Source organism: Ananas comosus, linkage group 12 (assembly GCF_001540865.1).
Source record: "Ananas comosus cultivar F153 linkage group 12, ASM154086v1, whole genome shotgun sequence".
Lineage (NCBI taxonomy): Eukaryota > Viridiplantae > Streptophyta > Magnoliopsida > Poales > Bromeliaceae > Ananas > Ananas comosus.
In genome coordinates, this window is record NC_033632.1 from 2,042,711 (window position 1) to 2,063,489 (window position 20,779).

Consider the following 20,779-nt stretch of genomic DNA (forward strand, 5'->3'; position numbering starts at 1 on the left):
GAGTTTAGATCAATGAATTAAATTTATTTTTTGATATCAAATTTGAATTAACAATTAAAATTTTTTAATTACAGTGAAACAACATTAAATTTTAAATTTTAAAGTAAATATGAATTAAAATTTTGATACTTTAATTTAAAACACATATTTAAATTTTAGATTCATCAAAAAATCAAAAAATATATAAAATTTTTTAATTTATTCTATATCTAAGTGATCAATATTATAAAATTAAAATTTATATTTAATGTGTAAAATCTAAATTATTTAAAAGTTACGTGTAAAAATTTATATATTTTAAATTTATATAATAAGAGGAAGAAAAATTAGATTAGATTAATTAAAAAAAAATCCCAAATTCCTTTGTCCAGAGTAGTGAAGAGAGAGAAGAAAAAAAAAAAAAAAAATTGGCCCCATCCTCACGTACCCCTATCCGCCTGGACCCCACCCGCATCCTCTAATCCCCGTTTATTCCCTCTTAATGCCACCTGTATTTAAACTGAGCTTTCATTTTTTCTATAGATAGATTATTTTCTCTTAATGCCACCTGTATTTAAACTGAGGTTTCATATTTTCTATAGATCTCCATCTATTCCATCTTTATGCCAATTGTATTCAAACTGAGATTTCATATTTTGATTGGGCTATATAACTTTTTTTTTGGCTAAATTACAGAAAACCCTCATGTAATAACCCGCTTTTTCACTTCCCCCCCTGACATTTAAAAACCTACACTTTGCCCCCTTATAAAATGAAAAATGTGCATTTCACCCCTACCGTTAGGGGTTCTGTTAAAAAATATTTTTTTATACCGAAAATATCCCTCTGCCTCTTCTCTGATGCTTCGCTCCCTCCGGCTCGCCGCTTCGCCGCCTCGCCGTCCTCCACTGCTTCGCCCTCGCCCACATCCCCTTCGTCCTCCTCCGCCGTCTCGCCTTCGCCCTCGTTGTCCCTGCCTACCTCTCCATCAATACCCATCTTAGTATCCTCCATATTGTCGCCGAAATCGATGGGCGACGACGGTGTATGAGGAGAAGGGGAGCAGGTGGAGAAGAAATTGGAGAGGAATCGTGGTCGATTGAGGTGGAAATAGCGGCGGATCGAAGGGGCGGCTGAGGAAGCTCAGGAAGAAGACAACAATGGCGAGGGGCAAAATGGTCATTTTACACACCGTAACCCCCCTGTGAACATTTTTCATTTTACAAGGGGGCAAAGTGTAGATTTTTAAATGTCAGGGGGGGAAAGTGAAAAAGCGGGTTATTATAGGGCGGTTTTCTGTAATTTAGCCTTTTTTTTTTTGAGAGATATGTAGCACGCTACCCGTTTCGTTTATTTTATTTAGAAATAAGCTTAGCTGGAAATGTGAATCAACTAGAATTCAAATTTGGGTCTCGAGTACCAACCACCAGGCATTTTGCCACTTGCTCTAGGGACGGTTGGTGATTGGGCTATAAAACTTTTTAAATTTTTTTTTAACTATCCAACCTTTTTATATGTTAGGTTTGAACAAGTCAATGATACTTTGATTTCAAAATTTGAATGTGTCGTTTAGTTTATAAATTTAGTTTCTATACTTCATGTGATACTTGCAGCAAAAATTTATTAAAATTAATAATGAACTTGAACTAAATCAATCTCTCTTTTATTTTTTATTATACAATTTATATCTAAGTGATCAATATTATAAAATTAAAATTTATATTTAATGAATAAAATCTAAATTATTTAAAAGTTATGTGTAAAAATTTATATATTTTAAATTTATATAATAAGAGAAAAAAAAATAGATTAGATTAATTTTAAAAAAAACCCTAAATTCCTTTGTCTAGGGTAGTGGAGAGAGAGAATAAAAAAAACAAAATTGGCCCCATCCTCACCCCTATCAACCTGGACACCACCCGCACCATTTAATCCCCATCTTTTCCTTCTTAATGCCACCTGTATTTAAACAGGTTTCAGATTTTTTAGAAAAAATTTCAAATACCCTCCCAATAATTTTGTATTTTCTCACTTTAGTACCATATAGTTTAAAGTGTATTAAATTAGTACCTTGTGGTTTCGCACTTTCTCACTTTAGTACCCCATGGTTTCAAGTGTATTAAGTTAGTACCTTGTGATTTCATTTTTGTATCAAGTTAGTACCCTGTGATTTCAATTTTTTCTTTTTATTATTTATTTCGGGGTATATAATTTAACAAAATATTAAACCACATGGTACTAAAGTGAGAAAGTGCGAAACCACATGATATTAACTTGATACACTTGAAACCATAGGGTACTAAAGTGAGAAAGTACAAAACTATATAATACTAACTTGATACACTTTAAACTATATGGTACTAAAGTTAGAAAGTACGAAGTTACATGGAGGTATTTGAAGTTTCTCCTATTTTCTATTGATATTACTCTTTTATGACCATGCATACTTTTGGACCTGTTAGCAAAAATAAAAAAGCTTGTACTAATTAAGCCACCGACCTTTCTAATTAATTTTGAAAATTATTTTTTTGTCCAATAATATTTTATTGTCGGGAATATCCCCACAACTTACTTTCAAAAAAAAAAAAAATCCACAGCATCTTTTTATTTCAGGAATCTCATGATGATAAGAGGCAAAAAAAAAAAGCTTTTATATTTCTATCTTTTTATTTTTAACTACCAAACCTTTATGAAATATCAGAACTGGTCCTTTTTCTACATTACAAAAATTCCCCCCCTCCCCTGCCGCCAAAAAAAAAAAAGGACTGTTAAAAATTGTTGACATAAAAGAAAGTTTGATTCAATTAATTTTGCTGTTAAACAGCGTTAGCACGAACAATTAATTAAGAGTTATTTAAAATATATAATAATATTACATCAATGACATCAGAGACTACAATCATATTTATTTTAAACTAATTAGAGATCATATTTAAAAAAAAGAAAAAGAAAAAAAGAGGTACATGACATGATCCGCATAAAACAGGCACCCAATAATGCAAGTGATGATGCATCCAATGATCTAATTTTTGGCCGTAAAATACGGTTAAATTTAAAAGTTTGTGGCCCCACGAAATAAAACTAATCAAATTGCATCATCTTCGCGCAAATTGACCATAATTAAAGATTGAATAAAAAGAATCTTCATTAATCTACTAAATAATATTACTATTTTTGGTGTTCTTCTCGCTTAACATATCATCAAATGAACTATTTATTTAATCTGTATGCCTATCAATGGTGCAAATATTTTAATATTTCTTGGTTTACTTTGTTATAGTGTTTGTTAAAATTCGTCGCTGTTCTGTAGCGTACTGAAGATGATGACATCGATAATGGATTATATAATTTGATTTGAGAATAGGATTAGGATGAGATTCAATTTGACCTTCCAGAGCTATAATGGGGCCTCTTAATATTAATCTATTTTCATTTATATATATATATATATATGGATTCTTCAAACATTCTTATTATGAAATTTAATGTAGTATACTCTTATAATTTGCTCTGGATAAATCTAGTTTTCTTCAAATATGTGAATAGAAACACACACAAATATATATATAAAATTATGCTACTATACTATCAATAGTATCAAGCCCTTGGTATTATTGAGTTTTCAGGCGTTGGATGAAAAGATGTGCACTTATGATGATAGTGGTCCCCGGTTAAATTAATAGTGGTCCCCTAAGGTTGAGTGGGTGGTTGGCTTAATAGTATAATCTAACGGGCGGAACTGATCAAAGGGTAAATCTAACGGTAGAAAACTCAGTAGTATCAAGGGCTTGGTATTATCGATAGTATAGTAACCGGACTCTATATATATATATATAGAGAGAGAGAGAGAGAGAGAGAGAGAGAGAGTCCGGCTACTATGCTATTAATAGCACGAAGCACTTGATGCTACCAAGTTTTCCGCTGTTAGATCTACCATTTTGATTATTTTCATCCGTTAGATCTTACTATTCAACCAACTACCTACTTAACCGTAGAGGGTCCACATCATCCTAACCGCATATCTCTTAATCCAATGGCCAAAAACTTGGTAGCACCGATAACTTGGTGCTATTAATAGTATTCCAGCCTAGTTCTATATATATAGGCTAAGGCTTACTATCCTATTAATAGGATAGTAGCACTTGTCCTATGAAATTGTTCTTGACGATAGAGATTCCGAATCAATGATCGGAGTCGTTGAAGTTGATCTAGAGTATTTGAAATATCTAGAAACTAAATTTCAGAAATTTTAAAAATTATTTACATGGTGATCAAAGTGTCATAAAATTGACAAGTTTTTATGGCCTATATGAGCCGTTTGCTTGTTTAATGGTGTAGAGTAATCCAAATTGTTTGAATTTTTGATAGAAAATTCTTTATACTATTTAGATAATGTTTGATAATTCTGATTATGAATTGAGGATGTCTAACCTCTATTTTAAGAAGGTTATTCATTTATGACCATTCATTTTTCAACTCTTAAGATGGACTTAATAATGATTTTTAAATATTACAAAATTTGGTTTCTAAATATTTCTAATTGTGTAGATCAATTTCAACGGTGCTGATTATTAATTTAAAANTATATATATATATATATATATATATATATATATATAGAGTGAGGCTACTATGCTTCTTGAAGTATGGAGCTTTATGTGCTTTTATGTCGTTTTTGATGTTGTGACTTTCGAATCGTCGATCGGCTCCGTTAAACTTGATCTAGAGTATTTGAAGTACTTAGAAAATAAATTTTATAATTTTTCAATATCATTTGCCCAGAGATCGAAGGTACTCAAAATCAATAATTTTAATGGACGTGGTGAGCCGTTTGCAAGTTTAACAGTGTAGAAATATCCAAATCACGTGAAATTTTAATAGAAAATTCTTTATACTATATAAAACAAGATCAATATCTTTGATCTAAAATTTTAATGTCATATTATCACATTTTGTAAGATTTTTATTTTTAACCGTTGATTTTGAGCCGCTTAATTCACTAGGCAAATGATATCGAAAAATTACAAAATTTATTTTCTCCATACTTCAATTTTAACGGAGCCAATCAACGATTCGAAAGTCGCAACATAAAAAACGACCTGGAAGCACGGAAGGCTCCGTCCTTCCAAAAGCATAGTAGCCTCACTCTATATATATATATACCAATCTTTATACTATAAACATAGAAATGATACTATTTTCCTTGTAGTATTAATAATAAGATTTCTCCATTAAAAATGGTATTATATTCATTTGGTGTGAGATTTTGCAATTAAGGAATGGAAAGTCGTGTTTCTCTTTAAAAATTTAATCTATAGAATTTGAATTAGGTTTTAAATTTCAACTGTAATAATTTAGTTTTGAAAAGGTTGTTCTAATAGAAATTTTAATCAGAAGTCCAGTTTTTAACATAGTAAAAGTCCAGCGNTAGTATTTATCTCTAAGTATATGCGCATAATTAAATTCTTCTGCTTGTACTTTGTAAACCATTTAAATTTCAACTGTAATAATTTAGTTTTGAAAAGGTTGTTCTAATAGAAATTTTAATCAGAAGTCCAGTTTTTAACATAGTAAAAGTCCAGCGAGGTGTGAGACGAATTTTAAATGGTTTACAAAGTACAAGCAGAAGAATTTAATTATGCGCATATACTTAGAGATAAATACTATAATTAAAATTTCAAGAACAAAACTATAATAATTTGAAATTAGAATTGAGTGACAAAGTTCGGAATCAACCCAACAACAGGGTGATTTCCGGAATATGTCCTTGGGAAGGTTTAGAATTACTTTTTTTTTTTTTTATCTCTTATCAATTATCAATATGGAGTTACATTTTAAGAAAGTATAAGAGCTAACATGTAATTTGAAATTTTCACAGGGATGTATATGTCAATTTGATCAAAGAAACTCAGCTAGTTAAATGTTTTTTTATCTTATTAATTGAACTTCAAACTTTTTTTTTTTTTTTGAGAGAGATAAGTAGCATGCTACCTGCTTCGTTTATTTCGCTTAGAAATAAACTTAGCTAGAAATGTGAAGCAATTAGGATTTGAACTTAGGTTTCGAATACCAACTATCAAATTCTTTGCCACTTGCTCTAGAAACAGCCGGTCGTCAAACATATTTTTATATGCAATAAGTGATGTAGGATCACACTTGCTTTTGGCATTTGGAATGTGAGAGAGAGAGAGAGAGGGGGACTGAAACTAATTAAATTTGAAGACCAATGAGATCATGCCACATATATATTTTTGACTTTTTGAGACGTTATGGGCTTTTCCATGGCTTAATGAATTTGGTGGAGCCATGGTGCATAGAGAGAGAAAATGATCTTACTAATTAAATCTAAAATAAAAAATAGATTGCCAAGTGCGTTATCTCTTCAAACCTCCTCCATCTTTGCTTTATCTTAATTTTTTTTATACCTATTTTTCGGGAAAAAAATGTATAGCTTTGTTGGAAATTTGTGCTTATAATCTATTTTGTCAACTTATTTATGTGTCATAAAATATTTATCCATTTACACAAAGTAAAAAAAAGCGCATAAATATATTTTGTCGTTTCTCTACTGTAATAGAGTAAGATGCGTTAGTATAATCGATGAGAATATATTAGTTCATACAGATTCAATATAGAAGTGGTGCACCTTGTTGATCTTTGTGAGCATTAGTTCGATTTTATGTTTGATGTGAGACCGCTGCTTCATTCATTATCAAGATGAAGTTGAGATCGGGCGGACGGTCGAAGCTTGCGGCCTTCTTATTCTTGCAAATTTGCCAAAAATAAATAAACACTTAAATATTAAAGTTCCTTTTGTCTCATTTGTAATAATGGAACGGTAATTATTTTTTTACATAATAATATCAATATAGGCGACGTTGAGTTCACATGTAGTGATGATTACCAAAAGCGGTGGTCCACAGCTTATGTGGTGCACCAGGTTCGGGCAAAATATTCCACGTGGGAGCCTAATGAGGGACAAATTTGTGGTCCCGGGCATTCAAGCAATCCTTAGCCTAAACTTTTTGCATGCTTAAGCCCATGTTATCAAATGGGCCGTAAACGGAACTAATGGGCCTTTGAGTACTCAAACGGGCCAAATAAAGTATACCCTAAAATGTAGATGTTGACGTGTCTTGTAATAAGGTCGCCACGTGGTGCCCACTTTTATCCTCGCCACGTGGTCCCCACTTTTATCCTACACATCCAGTAAAAATAGCAGTCATTCCAACGGTCACGATTAAAAAGAAAACCCATCCGACGACTCTAAGCTCATTTCGTACTACGAAATATCCGGTTCCATCGTAAATATGAGAATGTTTGAGGGTATATTCTTAACCTTATGGTGCCCGGTGTACTTTTGGTAGTTGACCTCCCTTATGCGCTCACCTTCCCCTCCTCCGATCGAGAGACTCTTGGGTGTCGAGGAGAGCGAGGATTTCCGGATCTGCTGTTTCCCTTCATGATCTCCTTTCTCGGAGCTTCAGATCGATGTGTTCATCGTCCCGATCGCCTCAGATTCGAGCTCAAAATCTCCGATCCTTTCAGTAAGGTATTGATCCGATGCGGCTTCCCCTGAATGGTGCTTTGATTCGATCAGAAATAGCGTTTCCATGGGGATTTTCGTCGAATTTGATCCCTTTCTCTTTGGTGCTTCTGTTGCTAGAGTGCGATCGAAATCACAGGAATCGAGTAGCGTATTCTAGTTTTTGTTTTAGTTTTTGATCGCTTCAATTCGAGTTTGGAATCATGAAGATCGTCGAATTGGGCGAGGACGGGGGCTCTGATGACGATTGTGGTGGTCGCGAGATCGTTCCGATCAAGGCGAAGAAGGCGCTTGTTGGAGCAGGAGCACGGATTCTCTTCTATCCTACTCTTCTCTACAATGTGTTTAGAAGCAAGATCCAGGCCGAGTTTCGTTGGTGGGACGAAGTAGATCAGGTGATTGTACCTTTCTCTTCTTTAATCCTTTGTGGTTAGGCTTTTGTCAAGGGTTTATCTGCCCATTTTTTGATTTAAATGTTAATATACTGATGATTCGTTGATGATAGTGTGTGGAAGTAGCTAAATGCTACCAAAGATATATTAATGCTAGAAGCTTTGTTCTTATCCTTCTGAAGAGTGTGTAGTCAAGTTTTAAGCATGTAAGCAAGTGTATGGATGTTTTTCTTTGGTTTTGCAGTACGTTACTGCCTTTGTAGTTTCATGTGATACTGTTGCTTGTTCTTTTCTGCTTAGTAGATTGGTCCCTTTATTGCCATTATAGCATCATGTTTGGAATGGTTTTTACTTTCATAGATGCCAATGAAATTTAATTTACTATTCATTCAGGACGTGCCATTGAATTTGACCAGATGTATCTCAGAAAAATTACACTACGGATCCTCAATCTCTTAGCGATGTTTGTATGTGGTCCTCAGCCTTTCAATTTGTACAGTTGGGTCCTATCCTTTACACTGTGCTGCAATCTTAGCCTTTGCGTTCAGATTACGCCATTGCAAAGGGTAGAGAATCCATGTAATTGCAATGCAAGCAGTGCGGTTCGAACATTACTCCATAGAGAGAGAAAGCTAATTACATGGCAGTTAATGCTGATTACGTGGAAAGCTCTATTGATGTTGACAAAATTTTTAATGGGAGTATCAAGATTGTACGCGGTGAAAAGGTTAGTGGACCAGTTTGTAAAGTTGACAGATTGAGGACCAAACTGAAACTTCACAATAAGGTCTATGATTGTTGGACCACTTCCTCTGAAAGTTTATCACTCTAATGCAGAAATATTTCTATTTTACTCACTTGTTGCATGATGTTCCTTGTCAGTTTCTTTTGCTTGGGGCTGTTCCATTTCGTACAGATGTTCCTCGCTTGCAGCAGCTTGGGGTTCAAGGTGTTGTCACCTTAAATGAACCATATGAGACATTAGTGCCATCATCATTATATCAGGCAAGTGCACCTCCGTCATCCTTAAGCTATATAGATCTGTTGTAACATGACTAAGTCAAGTTTGTTTTGCAGCAGTTATGTTGTCAAGTTGTTTCCTGTATTGTTGAACACGAACATCTCTAGTCCACCACAATTGAAATGCTTTATGATCTAGCTTCTGTGATCTCAAGCGTACTTTGGTTCTCTAAATTGAAGGCCAGGCGAATGGTGCCATGCCTGTAGTTAGGTTATGCTTGGGATCTAGTATTGACTATGTAACTATGTGAAGTGATGGTGTGCTCCATTTTTGAGTGGTGGATTAATTGACTGATGAACTTTGCCATTATCAGTGTATTACTTTTGCAATTGTTATACTAAGTTTGCATGGATATTCACTTTCATTCGTGATTTCAGTCTCACGGGATTGATCACCTAGTTATTCCTACAAGAGATTACTTGTTTGCTCCTTCGCTAGTGGATATATGCCGAGCTGTTGATTTCATTCATAGTAAGTTAATGTCATCTGATGGTGCCTAAGTCAAATTCTTATTCTCTCTTGTTATTTGTACTGAAAAATTAATGAGCTTTTGGATGATCACGACAGTATGTTGCACTTGAAAATACTTGCACCGAGTTCTTGCATCAAAATGGAGTGAACGGTCACTGCTGCATTTTTGACTGTGGACCTAAGCACTGAGTAGTTGCACTTCTTAATGCATCAAGAAAAAACTTGCTAGTGCAGATGCATCAGGGAAACCTTTTATTTTGTTCTTATTGGATATTGTCAATCAACTTGAAATGTAACTTCTGATGTTTAAAGAATGGTTTAATGTTTTTTCTTTTAGATTTAAAAGTATGTTTAATGCCATTTGAACTGTCATATTAAATAGATATATGCTACATAGTGTTAGATACTGAATATCCCCCTTCCCTTTAGTATACTGGGAAATGCACCTCCCATAGGAAGATTTTATTTTATTTTTTAAAGCTAAAGTAGTAACTGTGTTATAGCTAGGTGGCAAATGAGCTACAGAGCGGAATGAGATTATTACAAGTTGCCATGTTGCTATATAGGCTTTAGCTTTATGCTGATGGAATAATTGGTTCTTTGTGGAGTATCGATATTGGTGTAGCTGGAGAGTCACCGATATGTTACAACTTTCATAGTCTGTAGGTTTTGGTTATCATGCTAATCCATCTGCAAATGCAGTACAGTAATAGTTCATTTATACTTTTCTTAACTTTGTCCAGAAAATGCAACTTGTGGGAGGACAACTTATGTACACTGCAAAGCTGGGAGGGGGCGCAGTACGACAATTGTCTTATGCTATTTGGTAATTACTTAGTGGAACCAATTATTGATTTCCTGATTACTTAGGTTTTCTTAATCATAGGAAGCCTCTCTATCTAGAAGTGAAGAATATTTATTTTTGTCCCTACTCTTGTGCTATTCATTAATATCTAGAGACTCCACAGGTAAAATATAAGCACATGACACCTGCAGCTGCTTTGGAGTATGTGCGATCAATAAGGCCTCGAGTCCTGCTGGCTCGGACTCAATGGAAGGTAATGAAACATAACCAATTGGGTTGTTGAAGATTATATTTGTGGAAGGAAAAAATTTATTATCTATGTAAAATGATTCTACTGTGAACTTGTAAGTGCACATAAATTGGTTCGGTCTGGTTTGGGGAAACACCACTTGGTCTAATATGCATTAAACTTATATGAATGGATGCAAAATGCTATCCATTAATTTTTTTGATCTGACAGTCATATTGGTTGAGCATGGCAACCATTTGTCATGTAACAAACTGTTATAAAATTTGGTTAATTCAATCGTCATGTGTTATTTCTTTTCAGTTTATTCAGTCCAGACCAATAGTGCTCACCCTATTCGCTGGTTCCCGTAGCCTTAGCATAATAGGGCTTTTCTTATATCCCATTGTGGTTGGTCATTGTGCAGGCAGTTCACGACTTCAGCAAACAAAAGACGGAATTACCTGCTTCTTTTGGCGGCATTTCCCCAATTTGTTCTCCTGCAGGGGATGCTGTGCTGATTACAGAAGCGGATCTTGAAGGCTATACCGTTGGCTCTTCCGAGGATCTTACCATCTCATCGCATGGTAACAGGATTGCTCGAGCTAGGCCGATGATTGCGAGGCTATCGTGCCTCTTCGCCTCTCTGAAGGTGTCAGGTGGCAGCTCCTTGTTGGTTAGCCACCGCTTGCCAGAGATAAGAGCTTGCTAAAGTCCTTCGCCTATATTTGTATAGGGAGGGACTTGTATGTATATATCCCTGCAGCATACTTCTATTTGCATATATACCCCAGTAGTATCGGAATTTCCATATATATCTTTCAAAAACAAGCTTATTAATAAGCATCCGCAAGTTGGCAAGCATCTAATCTGTGGGGAGAAGTTTGGTTATCAATCAGAAAAAGTCTCTCGGGGAGGGGCAATTTGTCTGATATTAATAGTATATATATACATAAGAAATTGAACTTTTGAAGGGCATTTGTGAAACTTCATATTCCATATGGGTATAAATGTTAAGTGATGATCTCACAGGGGTATATATATGTAAATATCTCAATAGGGGACGCTGATTTCTGTATATATAAGTTGAAGATAAATAGTTAATAATGTAGAAATAAGCTTTGTACATGTCAGTCATCTACAGGAGCATCCATGGTTCCAGTGGTGAAAAGGAAACTGTAATATACGACACTTCGGTTTACCCTTAATTTAAAACTAAGCAGTCAAAGTATATCTCGGAAGCAATTTTGCTTATTTACTTTAATCTTTTCTTTATTCAGGATACCTCACTGTTTGGCTCCAAATGGAGCCGAATTTAAATTGTTTGGTGTGATTTGATTTGTTTTGCTTACGGTTTATAAGTTGTACTTTGTCGTAGCAGTTACTATTGAAAGAATCCTCCTATGTGCTTCTCTTGTTGATGTATAATCCGTTTCCGAAAGGGAATTCCCAAGGAAAGCAGTTGGTGCTTTGAAGAGTACCACTGAAGCAACAGTTTTGCTTGGTACGAAAAGAATGCAAAAGAATGTTTGCGGTGTAAAACTTGATTTTACAAGAGTTGATGGTGATTACCACAGAAGGTGTTATAATTAAAGATTATCTTATTTGGTTTCCTCATTGGCACCATTATAACGCATCTAATCAGATCCCCATAGTTAGTGTAACTCCTGAAAATTATCAGAGGAAAAAGGATACCAGATGAGCTTGCACTCCGTAAATTTCTGCTTAACAAAGTGCTTTTAGAGGAAGCCAATGCTTAGTGGTCCTACAAGTGCTTACACATCTACAGCAACTTGAGCATAAGGCCAACCTGGATATATAGGTGTTGAATTGTCTCGTACTACTCTATCAAGGATCAAGTGCTCGAAAAATGTGAAAAGAGTCGAGCAACCTCATCATGGACTGGGGAGGGAGAAGCTTTCTTTTAAGCTGCAAAAAAGTTGTCACATTTGTGGAAACATTAGCTGGATAAAATTTTATTAGTACTGGCTAAGCACCTTGTGCATACTACATTATTATTATTATTATTATTTTATGGTAGATTCTCGAAGTTGTTTACGTTTTTATTTTTAATAAATAAATTTTATGATTAATTGTGGTTACAGTTCACTTGTTAAGCTCTTTCCATTTTTATGATAAATAAATAAAATCTGAGAAAATTCGCCGACCGATTGATTAGCTAGAAGCGGTGAGCATGTAGTGATGTACATTGTGCACCACCACACGGGCGCATTCGGGTCCGGACGCGAAGGCGACCTATTAAATTCGGTTAAGAGTTTTTCAGACCCTATAAAAACCCCATTTCCCAAATCCCACGCTCCCACTGTATTTTGCCAACTCAATTTTATTTCTTTATTTCTCCACGCATATAAATCTCACCTCACCGCGTTTGCCGAGAAGAGAGAAAGAGGGGGAGAGAGAGAGAGAGAGAGAGAGAGCGTGCGATCGAAGCGAGGGCGAAGAGGAAGAAGGGAAGGAGCGAGGAGGAAGGAGACGAAGATGTCGTGGCAACAGTACGTGGACGAGCACCTGATGTGCGAGATCGAGGACCAGCACCTCAGCTCCGCCGCCATTGTCGGCCACGACGGGAGCATCTGGGCGCAAAGCGCCAACTTCCCTCAGGTAAACCCCTCCCGATCCGATCGGCTGATCCGATCCAACTCGCCTGTATCTTTCTTCGCGAGATCTGGTCGGATCCTCGATTTTTTTTAGGATTTTTTGGTGATTTTTGCTGGATTTGCGACGAATAATTGGTAGATCTAGGTGTTTTTGTTGCTTGATTGTGGAGATCGAATCGGTAATTGGTGTTCGAAGGTGGGGAAGGGTGTGGAGAAGGGTGTGTTGTATCTTATCCTGTCGTGGTTGACCGATTTGCATGCTATTGAATCGGATCTAGGGTTTGAGTATCGATTCTCCCTGGTGTAATAGATATATCATGGAATTCTTATAACGAGAATACTTTTGCTAATGTGATCATTGAGGGATGCTTTTCTCAATCTGATATTAGATACGGTAGAATCATCATATGGAGGATATTTGGATTAGAGTGTCCCCATGTTTTTCCACAAGTTGTCTTATTGATTTCGTAATAAGAGTTCATTTCTTAGGAGTTGAGGTTTCGAGAGGAAACCGTATTATTGAGGCAATAATTATCTGTATTACTAATCCTGTTTATGGAGATTTATTTCAACGGCTTTCAAATAGTTTGATCCATCTTCACAATGGTTGTTTAGTTAATCTGATGATATTGCGATTGATATCTCCTTTCTTGGATTAGCCCTTTTCTGTTTAGCGTATGTAACTAGGAAAGCATTGTAGCTTATCATCCTTAATTATATTGTAGTTGTTTAGGTATCGCCTATTGTTTAGTTTTTGGCTGATAGGTGATTGATTTGCATGACGCCCATTTGTACTGATTTTGGCCCAGATGGTACTTCGATTGTTTGAAGTTGATTGTGTTTCTTTTGTTTATTCATGAGCATACCTTGGCAATTTTTTATACTGGATGATTGTTGATAGTTTTAGTTTTAGCCTATTTAGTGCTCTTGACTATATATATTTTATTAAGAGTTTGAGGCAAGAAAATAGTATTAATGCAAGTAAAATATATGTGATCAAAATGCTGTTTTTATATCCCATGTCAAGATTTAACGGTTGTAAGTTTCCTTCTAACTTGTGGTAAATTTTCCTGTTAATCTATATAGATGCCTGTTCTTTTACATGTATGCATTTCGGTAAATGTGCATTCCTTTACATGTAGTCACTTAAACGGATTGTATGGATAATAACGCCTGCCATGTCAAAAGATGCTTGAAAAAGTGCCAGCACATGTGTCAGGCTACGGTCAAATACCTTCGCCTTCTCTTTTGGTGGTCTTGATCCTGATTCACGTGTCACATTGGAGATGATTTTAAACCATTGAGGTCGGAAACTATGGAATGTGTACAGTTGATATCATTGCCAATCGGTGCACTGCTTTGATGGTCCTAAGGTGGTGAGGGAGGGAAAAGTGATGCATGTTTGTCTGGGTGACCATTTGATTTTTGATATGTTGTTGGAAGATAATTCATTTGATTAACTGAAAATAGAAGGTAATGGAAGTGTTCGTAGGGCATCTATTCTCTGATGAGATTCGTTAGTTTGGAACCCCTTCACTGTTGTAGATTAGTTTACGATTAATAAATATTATGATTACTAAGCATGTGAGTGTTGTAACTGATCAGAGAAGTTTTAGATTTGATTTTGCTGTTGGTGAGAGTAAATTGCCAACATCCAAATCTTTTTGTGAAGCCTTTGTGCAAATTCTTGTTTTGTCAAATGTGAAAACTCTCGCTTCTCTTTTTGATAACTTCTTGTTGTTTCTTTGTGCCGCAGCTGAAGCCTGAGGAGGCTGCTGCTATCATGAATGATTTTAATGAACCTGGATCTCTTGCGCCGACTGGTTTATTCCTTGGTGGGGCAAAATACATGGTAATCCAAGGTGAAGCAGGGGTTGTCATTCGGGGGAAGAAGGTTTGTATTTTTATGCTTCATCTTTTATATGAGGCTGCATTTTGTTTTTACAATAGGCATCAAAAGAAAATAGACCGGAAAGCTTGCTGCATGCGCAATAATTTGGTTCTTTGCTTGGGCATGTGTAACTGTAATCGCTGGTTGGAGTTTCAGAAGATACTCCGATAAGAAACTCCGAAACCAAAATCTAAAGTTCTTGTTTCGACAAATACCGATCTGTAGCTAAGGTTTGAAACTAATTTAAAACCAAACTATCTTGGTTTCAGTTGGAGTAGGTATTATTTTGGATTCTTAACCAAGTTGGTCAAAACTAGCTTAGCATAGTTTCACACGGCTTTAACTAGCATAAACTGAATTTATACATGAGTCGCAAGTCGACTGCTTCAACCAGGAGTTTGGTCCATTTCTGATAACACCAACCAGTGTAGATAATTGATCTCCGAAGGGTATATATTTGCAAAATGCCCAACTTTTGTTTATATGATGTTATTTGTTATATTTCCAGGGCCCAGGAGGTGCTTGTGTGAAGAAAACCAACATGGCTTTGATCATCGGCATATACGAAGAGCCGATGACGCCTGGCCAGTGCAACATGGTCGTTGAGAGGCTCGGCGATTATCTCATCGAGCAGGGCTACTGAGTTTCTGGTATTATTGTTCTCTTCAAAACTCATTTTCTACTCTGTTCGTTTCTGCAATCTTTTGAAATGGGTATTGCGAGTGAATAATTTTAGCTCTGAAGTCTTTTTGTGGGAATTTATTTTAAGGGGGCCAAAAAAAAAGAGAGTATTGTAGTAAGCAGTCTATTTGTCATTGTTGTTGAACTCTTCTGTAATTTCCTAATTTTTGTCGGGGTTTTCGGCATTTCTCTCTGAGTGATGATATTTAATACCTATTTATTTTATATAATGATCCTCTTCAAGGTTTGAAGAAAACTAACCTTCCGCTGTGTTTTTACTTGCTTTTGTATATGCTTTGCTTTGGTGTTGCACTAGTTTCCGGTGCGAAATTCAATTCAACGAGTAATTCGAAGGAGAAATTGATTTTTGGTGAATTCAGAAAGGCGGAATGTCAGAGAAATTCAAATGTTGCAACTCCTTTACGGTAACGAACAAGTCAGGCCTTCCCCAACCAATCCAACCCTGGCTATCAACCAAATCTTGGCTAGAATCAGGGCCATAACCACTACAATTTTGGCCGAAATCATGGCCAACAATCCGGGCACCATTAACCGCAAATCCAACTGTCCAAGCTGTTCGATCGTTCCCTTTTCTCAAAAAGGTGAAGTTTCAATGTCAGAATTGACTTCCTTTTTTGTCAGCCAGTGCTTTTTGATCTTCAAAGCTACAAGAAGAGATACAATCACAATCGTGAAATTCATAACTAACCCTTGAGCAAAAGCGCTATGCTTAAATCTCGATTAGTCAAGTTAGACCCCTTTCGAGTACAAATCTCCCCGAGGAATAGCATTTCGATTTTGTCCCTAGCTTTCATAGAGACAAAGGAACGAAAAAGTTTTGCGCCAAGTTAGATATTCGCAAGGTGTACGACTCCGTTCCTTGGGCTGCTGTCCTCAATACCCCTGAATCCTTTTAAGTTTCCTTCAATCAATTTGGGTAAGATGGATTTATACAATTTTTTTGTTGACAAAAAATATGAATACATCGTCCTCTTAGTTTGAGAGCTCAAGTTTTTAATAAAATAATGGTAGTTTTATATTATTTAACATGGTCCCACCAGTCTCTTAATTTTTTTTTTCTCATTGAATTTCAAGTCCATATCTTAGTTTATTAAAAAAGTCTCTAGCCGAAATGCATGTAAGATGCAACCGTATGCTATTTTTTATACTTGACGTCTTTTTATGCTGGAATGGGGATAATAAAATTTAGGACTTGTTTGGTTTATCTATTTTGGATTATAAAATTAAATTAAATTTGTTGAAGTTTGTTTTTTAGGAATTGGATTTCGTTCTTTATTCTATTCTAGAATAGAAATGAGCTAATTCATTTATTGTCTAATCCAATTTTGGAATTTTAAATTAATCCATTCTAAACTAAACCATGCAAAGCTCTTTCTTACACTCGCCCCCTTTTCTCTCTCTTTCTTCATATCTCTCCTCTCTCTTAAGAAAATTTTTTTTTTCAAAATTCTAGATATTCATTCTAATTTTTTATTTTAATAATAAATTATATATTTTTAAATGAGTTCTCATTTATCGTTTATTCTAGTACTATTTAATTTTATTTTTCCTTCTTATTCCAAAGACGAGGCAGAGGCAAACACGCTTTTAGAGTCAATCGGTCAAACTTCAGATCAAATTGATTTAAGATGAAACCTAGTAGACTAATGAACGGTTGGCGTGCAAGATGCACGTATAATTTTCTGGAGAAAAACTTCATTGAGAATGCTAGCCCGTTTCGTGCCTAATTCGCTTTTTGTTTACATCTTTTTCGATTTTAAAATTATCTTTAGAAAAAAAAAAAATGTTGGTTCCATGGTCCATGAAATACTTTCCAACCCCTTCTTAAAGCTCTATGTAATTTTTCTTGTCCTTCTCTCTAGCAAAACAGGAGTGTCGCTAATGTGTAGTTCGGGAACTCGTGCGCAGGAATCGTTTGGAGTTGTTTGCTTCTCCATTTTTTTTCTTTCCATTAAAGAAAATGCATGCATGAATATAAAAAAAAAAAAAATCCTTTATTTTAGGAGGAGCAAAATGCTACTTGTACACCTATGGTTAGATATAAATCTTACACACCCCAAGCATTTTAATTAGGATTTACATTTTTTTTTTTGAATTTTAGTAAGAAAAAAAAGATTGATATTACGAGTAAAGGATAAGAGTCTTTGGATGAGAAGGTTATTAGATTTGTATTTAGTCAAGGATTATATATATATATATCCCTAGCATTGCTCTTGGGAGAATTCAGAATGAGCCTGAGCAAGCCCCGGCCAAATAGGCTACAAATTTAGTTTTATGATCCCTCTACTTCTATTTGCCTCATTATTCTTAAAAAAAAAAGAAAAGGAAAAGGAGGGAAAAAACAAGGGAAGGAAAATCTCATCCATCATGCTTGACGACAGTTCGCGTCGGCGAACTGCAGCTGCTGCGCCCCCAGATCGTAGATCAGCCGGAGATTGGCCTGCTGCACCGCGCCGATCACGCTCATATCCTCATCCCAAGCGCCGAGCGCCAAGCAGAATTTGCCTGGAAGCGGCACGAACAGCCTTTCCTTCGGCAGCCCCAGCTCGACGTCGCCCGCCCCCCCCACCGCAGCGAAGTGGAAGGACATCGACGGATACGCGCCGAACGTTCCCTCGTACGCGTAGCACAAGTCGACTCCGTGACAGCTTGTCGAGTTCTCTACTCTACGCAAATGCGGAAAACCGCTGAAGTAATCAATCATCACCCTCTCGACTCTGTTGTAGACCCGTCTGGGCAGGATCGTGTACGTCGAGCCCGAGTCCATTGCACACGCCCCGAAGTCACGCGAGGTAAACCGCATGCGCCGGCCGTTGAAGCTGAGGTCGGTCAGGCCAACGTTGTAGTGCGAGACGTCTCCCCTGCTCGGCACGAACCGTACCGTCTTCAGGCCGGGGGTCGGTGGGATATCGTCGCCGAACCGTAGGTAGCTGGGTGAAAGATCCGTCACCGGTGGGAAGCAGTACGAGAAACGGTTGCCGAGCATGCCGGCGAGCTGCACGGCGAACGACTGCCTCCCCCTCCCCATTCCCAGAATCCCGCCGATGTATCCGGCCCCTGGGAAGAAGTCGTGTGGGTACGTCTCGTTCGACTTACCGAATGCCAGGCTCCGGATGGTTGTCAGCCTGCGGGCCTGCGTCGACGGGAGCATGAATGTCTCCCTCGCGAGGCAGCCTGCCGAATGCGTCTCGTCGGCGTATTTTATGTCGTAGACGCACTTGTTGCTGACGCAGCGGAACATGNTATTCTAGAATAGAAATGACCTAATTCACTTATTGTCTCTCTCTTTTTTCATCTCTCTCCTCTCTCTTAAGAATTTTTTTCAAAATTCTAGATATTCATTCTAATATTTTATTTTAATAATAAATTATATATTTTTAGATGAGTTCTCATTTATCATTTATTCTAATACTATTTAATTTTATTTTTCATTCTTATTCCAAATACGAGGCAAACATGCTTTTATATAAGTCAATCGGTCAAGCTTCAGATCAAATTGATTGAGATGAAACCTAGTAGACTACTGCACGGTTGGCGTGCAAGATGCGCGTATAATTTTCTGGAGAAAAACTTCATTGATAATGCTAGCCCGTTTCGTGCCTAATTCGCTTTTTGTTTACATCTTGTTCGATTTAAAATTATCTTTAGAAAAAAAAATGTTGGTTCCATGGTCCATGTAATACTTTCCACCCCCTTCTTAAAGCTCTTTGTAATTTTTTTATCCTTCTCTCTAGCAAATCAAAAAGTATCGCTAATGTGTAGTTGGAGAACTTGTGTGGAGGAATTGTCTGGAGTCGTTTGCTTCTCCATTTTTTTTTTTCCTTTCCATTAAAGAAAATGCATGCATGAATATCAAAAAAAAATTCCTTTATTTTAGGAGGAGCAAAATGCTACTTGTACACCTATGGTTAGATATAAATCTTACACACCCCGAGCATTTTAATTAGGATTTACATTTTTTTTTTTTGAATTTTAGTAAGAAAAAAAAGATAGATATTACGAGTAAAGGATAAAGAGTCTTTGGATGAGAAGGTTATTAGATTTGCATTAGTCAAGGATTATATATATATATATATCCCTAGCATTGCTCTTGGGAGAATTCAGAATGAGCCTGAGCAAGCCCCGCCAATAGGCTACAAATTTAGTTTTATGATCCCTCTATTTCTATTTGCCTCATTATTCTTTAAAAAAAAAAAAAGGAAAAGGAGGGAAAAAACAAGGAAAGGAAAATCTCATCCATCATGCTTGACGACAGTTCGCGTCGGCGAACTGCAGCTGCTGCGCCCCCAGATCGTAGATCAGCCGGAGATTGGCCTGCTGCACCGCGCCGATCACGCTCATATCCTCATCCCAAGCGCCGAGCGCCAAGCAGAATGTGCCTGGAAGCACCATGAACAGCCGTTCCTTCAGCAGCCCCAGCTCAACGTCGCCCTCGCCCCCCACCGCAGCGAAGTGGAAGGACATCGACGGATACGCGTCGAACGTTCCCTCGTATGCGTAGCACAGGTCGAGTCCGTGCTGGCCCGTCGAGTTCTCTATCCTATGCAAATGCGGAAAACCGCTGAAGTAATCAATCATCGTGTTCTCGACTCTGTTGTAGGCCCGCCTGGGCAGCATCGTGAACGTCGCACCCGAGTCCATTGCGCACCCATGGGCCCCGAAGTCACCCGAGTTAAACCGCATGCGCCGGCCGTTGAAACTGAGGTCGGTCAGGGCAACGTTGTAGTGCGAGACGTCTGTCCTGCTCGGCACGAACGGTACCGTCTTCAGGCCGGCGGTCGGTGGGATATCATCGCCGAACCGTAGGTAGCTGGGAGAAAGATCCGTCACCGGGGGGAAGCAGTACGAGAAACGGTTGCCGAGCATGCTGGCGAGCTGCACGGCGAACGACTGCTTCCCCCTGCCCATTCCCAGAATCCCGCCAATGTATCCGGCCCCTAAGAAGAAGTCGTGTGGGTACGTCTCATTCGACTTACCGAATGCCAGGCTCTGGATGGCTGTCAGCCTGCCGGCCTGCCTCGACGGGAGCACAAATGTCTCCCTTGCGAGGCAGCCTGCTGAATGTGTCTTGTCGGCGTAGTGTACGTCGTAGATGCACTTGTTGCTGACGCAGCGGAACATGTCGCGC

The 20,779-nt window shown here is 37.3% G+C and overlaps 4 protein-coding genes across 5 annotated transcripts; 2 read left to right on the forward strand and 2 right to left on the reverse strand.

Moving 5' to 3' along the window:
• On the forward strand, positions 7,332-11,685 carry LOC109717928 (putative dual specificity protein phosphatase DSP8). 2 transcript variants are annotated; one of them, XM_020243890.1, is made up of 7 exons: positions 7,332-7,531; positions 7,646-7,920; positions 8,800-8,922; positions 9,316-9,409; positions 10,153-10,235; positions 10,378-10,467; positions 10,868-11,685. In XM_020243890.1, exons 2-7 carry the CDS (start codon positions 7,729-7,731, stop codon positions 11,150-11,152), a joined length of 867 nt encoding a protein of 288 aa, XP_020099479.1. In that variant the 5' UTR covers positions 7,332-7,531; positions 7,646-7,728; the 3' UTR covers positions 11,153-11,685. The 2 variants fall into 2 exon arrangements, with proteins under 2 accessions (XP_020099479.1, XP_020099480.1); XM_020243891.1 differs by lacking the exon at positions 7,332-7,531 and adding an exon at positions 8,311-8,704 and having other exon boundaries at positions 7,778-7,920.
• LOC109717930 (profilin-2) lies at positions 12,749-15,860 on the forward strand. The gene is made up of 3 exons (XM_020243892.1): positions 12,749-13,062; positions 14,815-14,952; positions 15,458-15,860. Exons 1-3 carry the CDS (start codon positions 12,940-12,942, stop codon positions 15,590-15,592), a joined length of 396 nt encoding a protein of 131 aa, XP_020099481.1. The 5' UTR covers positions 12,749-12,939; the 3' UTR covers positions 15,593-15,860.
• Positions 18,017-18,892, reverse strand: LOC109718442 (aspartyl protease AED1-like). The gene has a single exon (XM_020244687.1). The coding sequence runs from the start codon at positions 18,890-18,892 to the stop codon at positions 18,017-18,019; it is 876 nt and encodes a 291-aa protein (XP_020100276.1).
• On the reverse strand, positions 19,891-20,772 carry LOC109718443 (aspartyl protease AED1-like). The gene has a single exon (XM_020244688.1). It carries the CDS (start codon positions 20,770-20,772, stop codon positions 19,891-19,893), a length of 882 nt encoding a protein of 293 aa, XP_020100277.1.